Source organism: Saprolegnia parasitica, assembly GCF_000151545.1.
Source record: "Saprolegnia parasitica CBS 223.65 unplaced genomic scaffold supercont2.48, whole genome shotgun sequence".
Classification (NCBI taxonomy): Eukaryota; Oomycota; class Saprolegniomycetes; order Saprolegniales; family Saprolegniaceae; genus Saprolegnia; species Saprolegnia parasitica.
In genome coordinates, this window is record NW_012156442.1 from 92,958 (window position 1) to 105,107 (window position 12,150).

The window sequence follows — 12,150 nt, forward strand, 5'->3', positions numbered from 1 at the left end:
CGACCTACCGCTGCCAAGTCCATGGACGATTGCCGTCAAGGCGGCATGCGTCGCTCAACTGCACTTGCACCACAGCCTCGTACAAGAGCCCGAGCAGCCTGCTCTTCGTCGGCTTCTCCGGCTCCTCGCCCAACACGAGTGGCCGCGACGTCACCTCGTCCCGCGGATTGCGCTCCTGCCTCCGCCTGCCTAAATCAAGTCCCTCAACCGAGTACACACAACGAAGAAAGTCCGACAATTTTATTTAGCATAGTTTTATCTATTGTAATAGAGGACCCAATTCAACAACAACTGCGATGCGGTTGGACCAATCAAACGTCGGGATGGATTGCACTAATCGGTTTAAAACAGTTGTTTATAACAGACGAGTAAAACAGACGAGTGCAACAGAGCGGTGGTTGATCCATTTCAGCAAGGGAATACATGCAGTGTTGTTGTGCTCCATAGGATTCCAGTCATCGGACCGGAGGCAGTTGACATGTGGATACACCATCGTCTTGTAAAAGCCTCGTATGGTATTAAAAGATATAGCTGGATTGTTCGTCGTCCTCGTAGGCGCCTGTCGGGCGCGCTGGTGGCACGACGTTGTTCTTGTATGGGTTGTGGGTTGTCGTTGTCGTCGTTGTAGCACTTGGTAGTGGTCGCGGTGCCAAAAATGATGTCGGTGTCCCGGTCGTCGGAGTCCGCGGCGGCTGCGCCCGCGTCCGTTGCTGCACGGCGAGGCTTGGTCGGTTGAAAAGACCGAGTGCGTCCTTGGCGCCCGCGGTTGTCGGCGTCGTGCCGGCGTAGCGCTGGTAGCTAAAGTCGTCGGTGGCCGGCGCCGCCGTCGCATCCAGCGATGCGCGGTTGGAGAACGTCGACGGGTTGATTATCGCGCGCCGCGAGAGCGGGTCGACCGTGATCTTGTTGGCGTTGGAGGCAATCGCAACCGACGTCATTTCCATTTCGCCGCCCTGCGACGACGGCGGCGCGTCGGTCAAGCCTGAGCGCGAGTTGATGTCGTTCGTGCGCTTCTTGACCTTGAAGTAGACGATGACCAACAAGATGAGAAAGACGAGCGAAATGCCGATGCCAATGATAAGGATCGTCGTCGACGAAATGCCCGAGCTCGACGCCGCTGGCGCCTCCGTTGGCGGCGCGGTCGTCGTCAATGGCGTCGTGGCACCCGGCGGTGTCGAGACCGGTGTCGTCGTCGAGACCGGTGTCGTCGTTTTGGAGGGTGTCGTCGTTGCGTCCGCCTTGATCGTGGCGTTGACGCCCGTTGAAAACACTTGGCCGCTGCCCGAGGTGTACATGGGCGCGAGATAGTATGCGCCCGCCGTCTTTAGAGGCACGGTCGCCGTGTACGAGGTGTGGGTGGCGTCAATGACCGTCGCCGTCGCCGGGACAAAGGTCGATGCGGCGCCGAGTGCGCACGAGGTCGTCGCAAACGAGCAGACAGCGACGGATCCTGTGCCGGTGATCGGATCGCCATACGTACTGTGCACGGTAAAGGTCACGGTTTCGGTTCCCGCGGCCGCGTTGACGATCGGTGCCGTCACAACGGCAATCTGCATGCCGCAGGCCAAGCCAGTGCTCGATTGGGTTGCCCATCCGGCGCCGCAGCTCGTTTCTACCATCATATATCGGTCGTGGTGAGTACAATCGTTGTTGGAGGAATGAGGCTGGAGTTCGGAAGCGTACCAGCAGCGATGAAAGTAGCGGCGGCCGCGAGAAGGGCGAGTGTGTCGAGCCCCCGCATGGCGTTGAAAGCAAATGTGGTCGTCGTCGGAGGACATGGCTGGTGTAGAATACAAACTATGTGATCGACCTCTAGCTCGAACGCAGCCTGTCAAGGTCAAGTGCAAAGTGTACTGAAGAGCAGCTGTGTCCATCCTGACTGCGAAACGCGGTTGGAATTTTCAAATGACCAGCCGATTGCGACATCGCGCGCGCTGATTGGGTCGGGAGGTATAGAGGGGGCCGTGGACCGACGCGGGCGTCCAGCGACAAGCGCGGTTTGTGGCGAGAAGCGCCTTCACAATCCACTCTTTGATCAGGTTGGAGGTTTGAATGCTCTTTTTGGTCAGCTTTATAGTCAACTTTTTGCCCGTTGCGCGACAGGGTTGCGTGGGACGAGATTTGATGCGAAAGCCATCACACTTCAAGGCAGGAGTACGATGGCAGACGGTGATTGGTGCGTTTGATGCTCGATTCGACGCATGATTGGCTTAAACATATACTTGACGTTTGTATCTGTATCGGTTTCCCTGGAGGTAACTGATTTCGGATTCCAGCAACATGCTCACGGCGCACCGGCGGAAGTCGGTCATCGTCCAGCAAATGGTATCGCGCTCGACGACACACCTAAGATCACAGTGTAAATGTATAGGCGGACTTTGTTCCGGTCACCGAGCTGCCAGACGATGTACATTGGTGGGAAGCCCGCGCCCGCGTCGTGCAGGAGTGGCTTCGCGCCAACCCCTTGCGCATCGGTCTTCCGGACGACGGGACCATCGAGGTACCGATATTATCATAAATCCATGCTTTGATCCTCGCTCGCCGCGTGCTTATAGACCATTACGCAGCAGCTCGCGCGTGGCGACAAGTACATTCACGTCCGCGTCAAGGCATGGAATCACATTGGTACGCACGCTCGTCTTCCTAACTGTGTCGATAAGTTTTTAACTTTTTCCCAGTCACGGAGCTGCAAGGGATTCCTGGTGTCTGTGAGAAGTTTGCCACGTTCGAGACCAGCCCCGAGCTGCCGATGGCGACCGTGGTCGTCGACGACGACGACGATAACGAGCAAGCAAGCCATGCCTCGTCGCCGCTGAGCGACACGACGACGGACGAGCCGGCGCAGATCGACGGTGTCGTGTCACTGCACCCGGCGAGTCCCTTTCGCGGCAAACTGCACCCGACCAAAGCCAAGTCGCTGCACGAACCCGCCGACGTGTCCGTCCTCGCAACCAATCAAACCGACAAGCCCGACGCGCCCCGGAAATCGATGGGTCAAATGTCCATGATGGAGCGCCAAGAAGAGTGGCTGCGCAAAAAAGCAGAAAAAGCCGCCGCTGAAAAGCAGCGCCAGTTGGACGAAGCCGAGAAGGAGCTCACGTTCCAGCCGAGTTTGGTCAAGAAACCCAAAGCACCCGACACGGACGGCGCCAGCTCGCCTCGCAAACTCCAGCGGTCCAAGTCGGCCGGGCGCGCCCGGAAATCCGCGGCGCTGTCCAAAGACAAGTCGATTGTCATGCTCAAACCTGGCGCCAAGTCGGCCACGTCGAAATCGCTCTTGGATTCCGTCAAGTCGGAGCTGGCCGCGTCGACGTCGATACCCGTCAAGACCCTAACCACGACAACCACCACCAGTGCCAAGCTCGATGTCGCGGCCGTGGCCGAGCGCACGGACGCCACGATTGCATACGTGGCGGCCGCCCTCGACACGATCAACAAGACGACACTCACGCCGTCCGTCGTCGTCACGAAAGACGCGCCCAAAGGCGATGTCGACGTCCGTGTGTCGCAGTTTGACGCATTGTCGAGCGACGTCAAAGGCCGGTTTCAGCTCCAGGACCCGGCGCTGTTCGATTTAACGTCCATTTACCGCAAAAAAGACAAGTACGCGCGCGTCGACGGCGTGTGCTTGCAGATGGGCCGGCGCGACGACACGCACGACGAGCAGTTGATTGCAGTCCTCTTTGATCGCGACAAGTTTACGAGTGAAGCGATGGCGCAAGCGTGGTTTAATGATCACAAGGCGCGTCTCCAGTCGTACATGTGATTTACAACGTATTTAATATCGAATACAACAGCACTTGACTAGTATGCAAGACGACCCTTAAGTCTACCTCCGCTGATAAATACAGGGAGTCGACCATTACTAGAAGGGTGGCAGCCCGATTCGCACGGTGCGAAAACTTTTGGGTGGCGTGGTTTGTGGTTTGCGGTCAAGGAAAAACGACATCCCAGAAAAAATAGAAGATTCATTGAAAAGACACAACGCATTCACATAGGTATATGTATCGTGGGCATTGATGTCTCCCTCCTAGAAAGTCTACTTGTGGCGTCAAAGCGTCGATCGGGATCGCATCGAACGTCCGTGCGATTTGCTAGGGCTAGGGATGGGCTAGGGTTCTTATTTACGAGCTCCAAGTGGAAAATCGAGTCCTCAATTACATGAATTAGAGTGTTTCCCATGGCGACGACGCGCGCGTAGGGGATGTGAATACACCTGGCTCGGTCGACTGCAGCCCGTGCACGTTCACGAGGTCCTGGATTCGATCTTCATTGGCTGCGTTGTAACGCCGATATTGCGGGCCAAAATTACCAAAAGGGTAGCCCAAACGCAGCGTGACATTGCAGCATGCTCCCAGCGTCGCCAGTAGGAACGATGCCGACGTCAGTGTAAGACTGCACGACGACACGTCGACCTTCAACGCGCGGCGGTTGCACTTCGAGGCGAGCGCGATGGCAAGTACGACAACGTCAACGTCCGTCAGTCCAGTGCCATACAGCGTCAGTGTCGTAAGACCACGCGCCATCCAGACAGGCAACGCACGCGCCAGGGCCAAGACACCTTCCTTCCCGAGCTTCGTAGAAGTGAAGTCCACCGACGTAAGATGGCGCGACGTCGAGAGCCACTGAATGATCGCCGGCACACTCTCCATGTGATCAAATTGAACTCCGTGCAGCGTGATGCTGGAGAGACGCGGCCAAGCGCCGATCTCGGTAATTGCTGGAAGAGTCCAGTTGTACAGGGTCACCGATTCGAGCGAAGTGCGCGTCACAAGAAAGTTCATGACGTCGTCCAAACGCATCGACGGATACCCGTTGTATCGGATGGAAACAATCTTGGCCTGGTCCAGCTTTCGCAGTAAACCTCCCGGGCCAATATCGTTCGGCTCCGAGGAATAACTCAAAGATAGCGTCGTGACGTGGTGCAAGGTCGTTGGCAACGCCACCAGCGCTGTCTGCACGTCCACGGCACGGTCCAGACGCAAGGTCGCCAGCGTCGAGCAGGCTTGGATCGCGATAGCCAGCGCCGTCGGGTCACTCACAGAGACGCAGTCGAGCGAGAGGGACGTTGCACGGGGTCCCTGAAGCCACAGTATTATGGCGGTAACGTCCAGCGCACCTGTCGCCGAGGTATTCACCGCGAGCGTGTGCAATCGCTGGGTTGGAACCGCGCCAAGCACGCGGCTCCAGCGAGTTGCGTTCCAATATTTTCGAACGTCACCGACTGGACGTTGACGCAGCGACCGAGCATATCGGGGATCAGGTCGGGCTGTACCTCGTGCTTCTTGATAATGACATTCGTGATGCGGTCGCCCCACGCATAGACAAAGGCGCTCAGGGCGCCAGACACGGACGGATCGACGACCAGCGTCACCGGCATCGTTGGCGGCAGCGTCGCATCCAGCCAATCGAGGGCCGTGAAGCCAGCGTCAATGTAGACACCGGCGAAAGCTGGCAGCGCAGCGATACCGAGGCGCGCGTACTGGATCGGAATCGTGGTCACGTGCACGACCGGCCAGTGGCAAGCGAGGTCAACGACAGCGCCGAGGTCTCGCAGCGCAATGAGCTCGGGCGGCAGCATCATCGGCGGCAACGCACCCAGCAAGGCGACAACGTCCTTCGCGCTCGTGGTCGTCTCCAGAATGGCGTAAAGCACGGCATTGGGTAAGCTCGGAAAGCTCGAGGTCTGGCGAGCGTCGACTCGCGTCATCATCTCCTTGTCTCGTGTTATTGGCGGTCGACGCGTGATGGAGGCGTCAAGATTGGGAGTGTTAACGGTCGAACAGTGCCAAGCTCGTTCCGTTGACCACGAGAGGGTTTTTGACCACGAAGCAGTTCCGTTGAATTCTTTTGCGAAGGCTGCAGGAACGTGAAATGCCTTTTCTCAGTTCCCAACCCAACTCTCAGGACCCGTTGTTTGATTTAAAGTTCCTCCAATGTTATTCCATTCAACGTCCATTTACCGCAAAAACGACAAGTACGCGCGCCTCGACGAAATGCGACGACCCGCACGAAGAGCATTGTAAGCCACTAGTTCAGGACTAGGCAGTCATTGTAAGCCACTAGTTTGGGACTAGGCTGTCAAGATGCACTATCGTGAGTCATCAACATGGATCAAGAATTCACATGGAATTACAACTCGGGTCTAACGATAGAGTACTGGGGTTGTTGACTCCTGTTGAATGACGTAGCTAGTGTTTGCGGCGAAATGCCATAGTGGTGACAATGCGAGGGGTGCAATTAAATCGTAAACAGATCACAGGTTACGTGGCCGTCCCAAGAGCAAAGGCTCCTTCTAGAGCGGTGGTTGTAGCGTTGAAACCTCGACCTTGATTGCACATTGGGCGGTGGGTGCCGAGGTAGGAGGTTGCAGCTTGCCGTGAGGTATGCGAGGCACGAGAGTGGAAAGGAAGAGTACATTATCCAGACATCCGAGTACAATCAGAAAATCCCTTTCCCAGAGGTCTAGAACCATCTCTTGGTCAGCTGGAGGATCGTGGTTCTCATACTCCCCCGCGTTCAGCCGAGCTGGATTTGTTCTATGGCTGTACGGATGGCCTCCTTGGCTTCTCAGATGCCGAGCTCTTTTTGCTTGGGGTATCGGGCTTGTCGTTGCAGAAGTCCGAGTTTGTCCGCGAGTCGATTGGGGGCTGCTTGTCGGCCATCGCTTCGTCGACGTCGTAGACGAGACCAGATCAATCTTGCCGACGAGGTAGTTGAGCGCCCGCATCACCTTGATGTTCGCGAGCTCCATGCGTGAGTACATGACAAGATACTGCAATGTCCCGGCGAGGCTTCGCTTCGCGTACAAAAGTGCGTCGTTGTCATCACACGTGCCGTAGACCACGTGGAGATACAAGTTCCGGTGCTGTGGCAGGTCGACGGGATAGATGACGGTGTTGCCGTTCTTCTGGATGAGACCGAGGGCGCACTTGTGCAGCGAGAACGTGAGCATCTTGCTGGTCACCTTGAACTTGGTTGCCAGGTCTCCCTTGACTGCACTCGTGCACTTGTCTTCGCCAAGGATGAGCAGGTCGTCCACGTAGATCGTGACAAAGACCTCGTCCAGTGACTCTTCGTTGTCTCCCCCATGATCTTCGTGCTGAGACCTTGATCCTTGGTGTAGTGTAGCGTCTTGCTCAGAGCCGCACACGACCAGGTGCACCGTGTAGTACTTGTTGTTGCGGTCGATCTTGATTTCGAGCTGCGATTTGTCGCCGTGTGCTTTGCTACGGCCGCACGATTAGTGATTTCAGCGAGCTCATCCATTGTATCTTCGTGGTCGCCGGCCTCATGGACCTCGGCTGACACTTCATCTTGATCGCCGGCCACATTGAGCTCGGTCGATTCTTGATGATTTTGGTGGTCGCCGGCCTCATGGACCTCGGTCGCCACTTGATCATCTTGATCGCCGGCCACATCGAGCTCGGTCGATTCTTGATCATCTTGATCGCCGGCCACATTGAGCTCGGTCGATTCTTGATGATTCTGGTGGTCGCCGGCCTCATGGACCTCGGTCGCCACTGGGTCATCTTGGTGGTCGCCGGCCTCATGGACCTCGGTCGCCACTGGGTCATCTTGGTGGTCGCCTTCTCGTTGCAGAACTCAACCGTGTTGTTGTCCTCCGAGATGTGTGCCATAAGGTCATGGTCCTCGCGCGTGCGGATCTGGCTCAGGATGTTGACTTGCGAGCTCTCGTCGTAGTTCATCTGGGTCCGGAGCGCGACCATACGAGTATTGGCAGCGTCTTGAACTGTAAATGTCGCTCGCCCGGCCCGTTGCGCCACGATCGACCCATCAAACCACATGACCTTGGCCGTGTCGTTGAGCGACTTGAAAACGAATATGTTGTTGCAAATGCTGCTCATCGCGCCACTTGCGTTGCGGCTTGTCGATGTAGACGACGATGCTGCCGCCGCCGCCTCCACGAGCACCTCGTCCGCGACCACGACCGCGACCACCGCGACCGCGACCACGGCCGCCTTGGTTGACCGAGTACGAGCTCTTGAACTTGACAAAGGGGAGATCTTCCTCAGCTTATTCTTCGATCTTTAGCTTCTTCTCGACACCACCATTGCCACCATCTTGGCCGCCTTGCGGGCTGTGCCAGCAGTTGTAGGCCGTGTGACCGCGCTTGCCGCAGCAGTCGTACATGATCTTGCGCTTCTCGATTCGATAGTTGTCGTTGAGGTAGCCGAGCGCATTCGCGCTCTGGAGCATCTCATTGATCGAGTGGGCGTTCAGTGCGTTCGCCTCCTGCGTTGACGTGTCCGTTGTGCTGGCGCTCTTCTTCCAGTCATCGCCTGCAGGCGACTTCATCATGTCTTCGTACTTGACGAGCAGTGCATGCGCAATGATATCGAGCGTGACGTCCTTGTCGTCCAAGTGTACGAGGTCCGTGCGTACGTTGAGAAACGAACTGTGGCGCTGAGCAGCGTCGACTTGAGCATGCCATCGGGCATTTGTCCGTTCTGGCGCATACGAAGCACGAGCTCCTTCTTCTTGAAATCGGCGAGGAACTCGTCCAACGTCTGCTGCATCGGGTCAAACCTCAAATCGATGAGGGCCGACACGTCGGCGCTGGACTCGATGTGACGGCGCCGTGCAAACTTGTTCTCGAGATACTCAAACTTCTCCGAGGCTCGATCGAGATGTAGGACTTGCAACTTGACGTCACTCGGCAGCGACTTCATAATCGCAGTGTTGGCCTTCATGTCATCTTGCATGTACTCGTGATGCTTGCGCAGAGCCATGATACCAGGTACCTCTCGCTCGCCCGTGACGAGCTCCCAGAGCTCGTTCTCCAAAAAGATCGTCTGAAGCATCCCTCGGTACACCATGTACTCGCCATCAACGAGCTCGTCGAGCGGCGTCATCCGTAGATGTCGAGCGACAATGGCCTTCCGAGCATCGCGTTCCGCCTTCGTGGACGACGTAGATGTCACAGAGCTTGCTGATTCTGAGCTGGACGAACTGGACGAGCTGGACGAGCTGGACGAGCTGTCATCGTCGTCGGGCTTCTTGGCCTTCTTCTTGGCCTTCTTCTTGGCCTTCTTGGCCTTCTTCTTGGCCTTCTTCTTGGCCTTCTTGGCCTTCTTCTTGGCCTTCTTGGCCTTCTTCTTGACCTTCTTGGTGTTCTTCTCCTTGGCCGAGCGCGACTCGTCGTCCGAGTCGCTGCTGGACCCCGCAGGGTACTGATGCTTGTTAGCGCTTCCTTTCTGAACCCCCGTAGTTGGGCTCATAACCTTGCAGCTTGCCGTGAGGTATGCGAGGCACGAGAGTGGAAAGGAAGAGTACATTATCCAGACATCCGAGTACAATCAGAAAATCCCTTTCCCAGAGGTCTAGAACCATCTCTTGGTCAGCTGGAGGATCGTGGTTCTCATAGGAGGGCTAGGGCTAAGTTCGTGGCTTGCACCGTGGTGATAGTAGGTAGGCGTGCTTCTGCATCGTTCTACACGGATGAGTTGTTTTTTCATGGCTGCTACCGATGCATAGAGAACGCAACGCTCGAGCTGGACAGAGAGTCATCGACCTTCGAGGGGACGAGAGAGAAGCCGCTGGGTTCGCCACCGCCTAAAGCACCATGTTGCATGTGCATATGCTGGTCCATTGCATCATAGTTCTGAACTAGTACGGTTGGAGGAATCGAAAAAGACACAGCAGAAAGGATCGCATTCGATGGGTTAGAGAGATGGCGACGTGTACTCGCCGCACCCAGAACAGGTATCCTTAAATTGTAGCTTGTGAACGCTCACAAGCTTTTTGAGTTTCTCGATCTCTTGCAGTCGCTGGTGCTGAAATCGGACTTTGTGAGGCATCTCTGAAAGAGCAAAAGGACCGGTCGCAGTCAGCGTCACATTGCGACTCGCACCCAGCGCCGTCAGAAGCGCGGATGCCGACGCCATCGTCAGTGAATTTCCCGTCAAGTGGATCGTGAGGTGGCGGCGGTGGCCCTTCGACGCAAGCGCAAGCGCAAGACGCCAGCGTCAGCGTCTCCGAGTCCGGTGTTGTCGAGATGCAGCGTCTGCAGGCCACGCGCCATCCAGACAGGCAATGCACGCGCCAGGGCAAAGACGCTCTCGCTGCCGAGCTTCGTACCACAGAAATCCACCGACAAAAGACAGTGTGAGGTCGAGAGCAGCTGAATGATCTTGGCCACATCCCCCACAACATCAAAGTGAAGTCGACGCAGCGTGATGCTGGTGAGGCACGGACAAGCACCGGTCATGGAAGCTGCTGGTAGCGTCCAGTTATCCAGGTAAAACGACTTGAGCGAGGGGCACATGCCAAGGACGCCGATGACGTCGCCCAATAAACGAGCTTGGTAGCGATTGCTCTGGACCGACAAAGACAGCACCTTGGTTCGGTCGAGCTTTCCAAGGAGGACATCGATGGGAACGTCATCCTGAGCCGCCGATTGGCGCAACGAGAGCGCCGTGACGTGATGCAAGGTATCTGGCGACGACACCAACGCTGCTTGCACGTCGAAGGCATTGTTCAGCGTCAGCGAAGAGAGCGTCGAGCAGTTTTGGATCGCGCTCGCCAGCGCCGTCGGGTCACTCACAGATGCGCACGAAAGCAAAAGCGACGCTGCACTGGGTCCTTGAAGCCATGCGACGACGACGGTGACATCCAGTGCATCTCGAGCCGCGACCGTCACCTTGAGCGTGACCAACTGTGTTGTCCGAAGCACAGACAAGTAGGTCGCTGCGGCGACTGGCGTAATCGTGTTCTGGATCGTGCCCGAAATCGTCACAGATTGGACGTTGACGCAGCGCGACAAAATGTCGGGGATCGGGTCGGGATTGACTTGGTGGCCCTTGATAATGACAGCGGTGATGCGGTCGCCCCAGTTGTACGCAAACGTCGTGAGCGTGCCAGGCACGGACGGGTCCACGACCAGCGTCACGGCCTTTTTGGGCGTAGCGTCGAGCCACGCGAGGGTCGTAAAGCCTGCGCCAATGTTGACACCGGCGAAAACTGGCAGCGCAGCAATACCGAGGCGCGCGTACTGGATCGGAATTTTGGTGATGTGCACGACCGGCCAGTGCTCTTCGAGGTCGACGACAGCGCCGAGGTCGCGGAGCGCGATGAGCTCGACGGGTAGCGTCGACGCCGGCAGCGCGTTGAGCAAGGCGGCAACGTCTGCCCCGTGCATGGTCGCCTTCAAAATGGCGTGTAGCACGGTACTTGGTAGGCTCATCCAGCTTGTGGCCTCGCGTGCACAGACTCGCTTTGGCTTCTTGTCTCCTTCCATCGTTAGTCGGCACGTGGTGGTGGCGTCAAGATTGCGACTGTGATCGCTGGAACCGCTTTGGGCTTGCGTCCTCTGTGCGTTCCGTTGACACTGAGAGGGTTTTGGACCACTTGGAAATTTCTTGCTTGGTAAAGCCTTTAATTTGGTCAGAGCGGTCCCCTTCCGTCAGCGACCTGCTGTTGTGAGTGTGATTTTCGATCCAACGAGACGCTATGGAGGGTGATCATGGGCCGCGCATCGCTATACGAACATGCATCGATCCTCGCTCACCACAGCTCAATAGACCATGACGCATCAGGCTGCTCGAGGAACAAGTGCATGCTGCTCTAAATAGGCAACGCATACGTACCGTCCATCTTTATGCCCAAAAAGGTTCAAGTCGGCGACGTCGCAGTCCAAGCACATCCGTCCGTTCACGATCTCAACGCAATTGCACACCGTTGGTTAGCCTCATGGCGCTCCCCACAACATGGCTGGCATCGTCGAGACGGTTGGGCGTCCGACGCTGCGTCGCCCAACCATTGACGCGGTCCTCTGGAGCGAGGAAGGACCGCATCACTAGCACCCAAAAGCCTTCGAGCACCAGGCTCATCGCCAATGATATGTGCTACGGGACGCACAGCATAACGCCAATGAGCTCTCAAGCCTGCAGACGTCAAGTTGTAACCTCGTCGCAGGAGCTCGTACCACGAATTCAGACAACGACGGCGCGCAAGGATCATCGTAGGTTTCGGCAACGCCGTCCTTCTGCTATCATTGCACCCTAGATCAGCTCCTCGGTCGCATCAAGGATACGCTGTACGACGATATGCTAGGCTATTAGGGTAAGCGCATCCAACAGTAATTACAAATGGAAAATGCCGTGTTCAATGTCCAAATGAAGTAGAGTG

General features: G+C 56.7%; 5 protein-coding genes across 5 annotated transcripts; 1 reads left to right on the top strand and 4 right to left on the bottom strand.

The window, feature by feature from the left end:
* Positions 1 to 505: 505 nt before the first annotated feature.
* On the bottom strand, positions 506 to 1,611 carry SPRG_09731 (hypothetical protein). The gene has a single exon (XM_012348880.1). It carries the CDS (start codon positions 1,554 to 1,556, stop codon positions 519 to 521), a length of 1,038 nt encoding a protein of 345 aa, XP_012204270.1. The 5' UTR covers positions 1,557 to 1,611; the 3' UTR covers positions 506 to 518.
* A 669-nt stretch (positions 1,612 to 2,280) lies between these two features.
* SPRG_09732 (hypothetical protein) lies at positions 2,281 to 3,816 on the top strand (the record flags this gene model as incomplete). The annotated part of the gene is made up of 4 exons (XM_012348881.1): positions 2,281 to 2,325; positions 2,372 to 2,500; positions 2,556 to 2,625; positions 2,679 to 3,816. 4 exons carry the CDS (start codon positions 2,281 to 2,283, stop codon positions 3,764 to 3,766), a joined length of 1,332 nt encoding a protein of 443 aa, XP_012204271.1. The 3' UTR covers positions 3,767 to 3,816.
* Positions 3,817 to 4,166: 350 nt separating this feature from the next.
* Positions 4,167 to 7,926, bottom strand: SPRG_09733 (hypothetical protein; the record flags this gene model as incomplete). The annotated part of the gene is made up of 4 exons (XM_012348882.1): positions 7,558 to 7,926; positions 6,692 to 7,229; positions 5,222 to 5,686; positions 4,167 to 5,081 (listed from the first exon to the last, which is right to left on the bottom strand). Exons 1-4 carry the CDS (start codon positions 7,866 to 7,868, stop codon positions 4,167 to 4,169), a joined length of 2,229 nt encoding a protein of 742 aa, XP_012204272.1. The 5' UTR covers positions 7,869 to 7,926.
* A 111-nt stretch (positions 7,927 to 8,037) lies between these two features.
* On the bottom strand, positions 8,038 to 9,242 carry SPRG_09734 (hypothetical protein; the record flags this gene model as incomplete). Its single annotated transcript, XM_012348883.1, has 2 exons — positions 8,038 to 8,373; positions 8,421 to 9,242. The coding sequence occupies 2 exons, from the start codon at positions 9,240 to 9,242 to the stop codon at positions 8,038 to 8,040; spliced, it is 1,158 nt and encodes a 385-aa protein (XP_012204273.1).
* Positions 9,243 to 9,925: 683 nt separating this feature from the next.
* SPRG_09735 (hypothetical protein) lies at positions 9,926 to 11,161 on the bottom strand (the record flags this gene model as incomplete). Its single annotated transcript, XM_012348884.1, has 1 exon — positions 9,926 to 11,161. One exon carries the CDS (start codon positions 11,159 to 11,161, stop codon positions 9,926 to 9,928), a length of 1,236 nt encoding a protein of 411 aa, XP_012204274.1.
* Between the last annotated feature and the right edge of the window lie 989 nt (positions 11,162 to 12,150).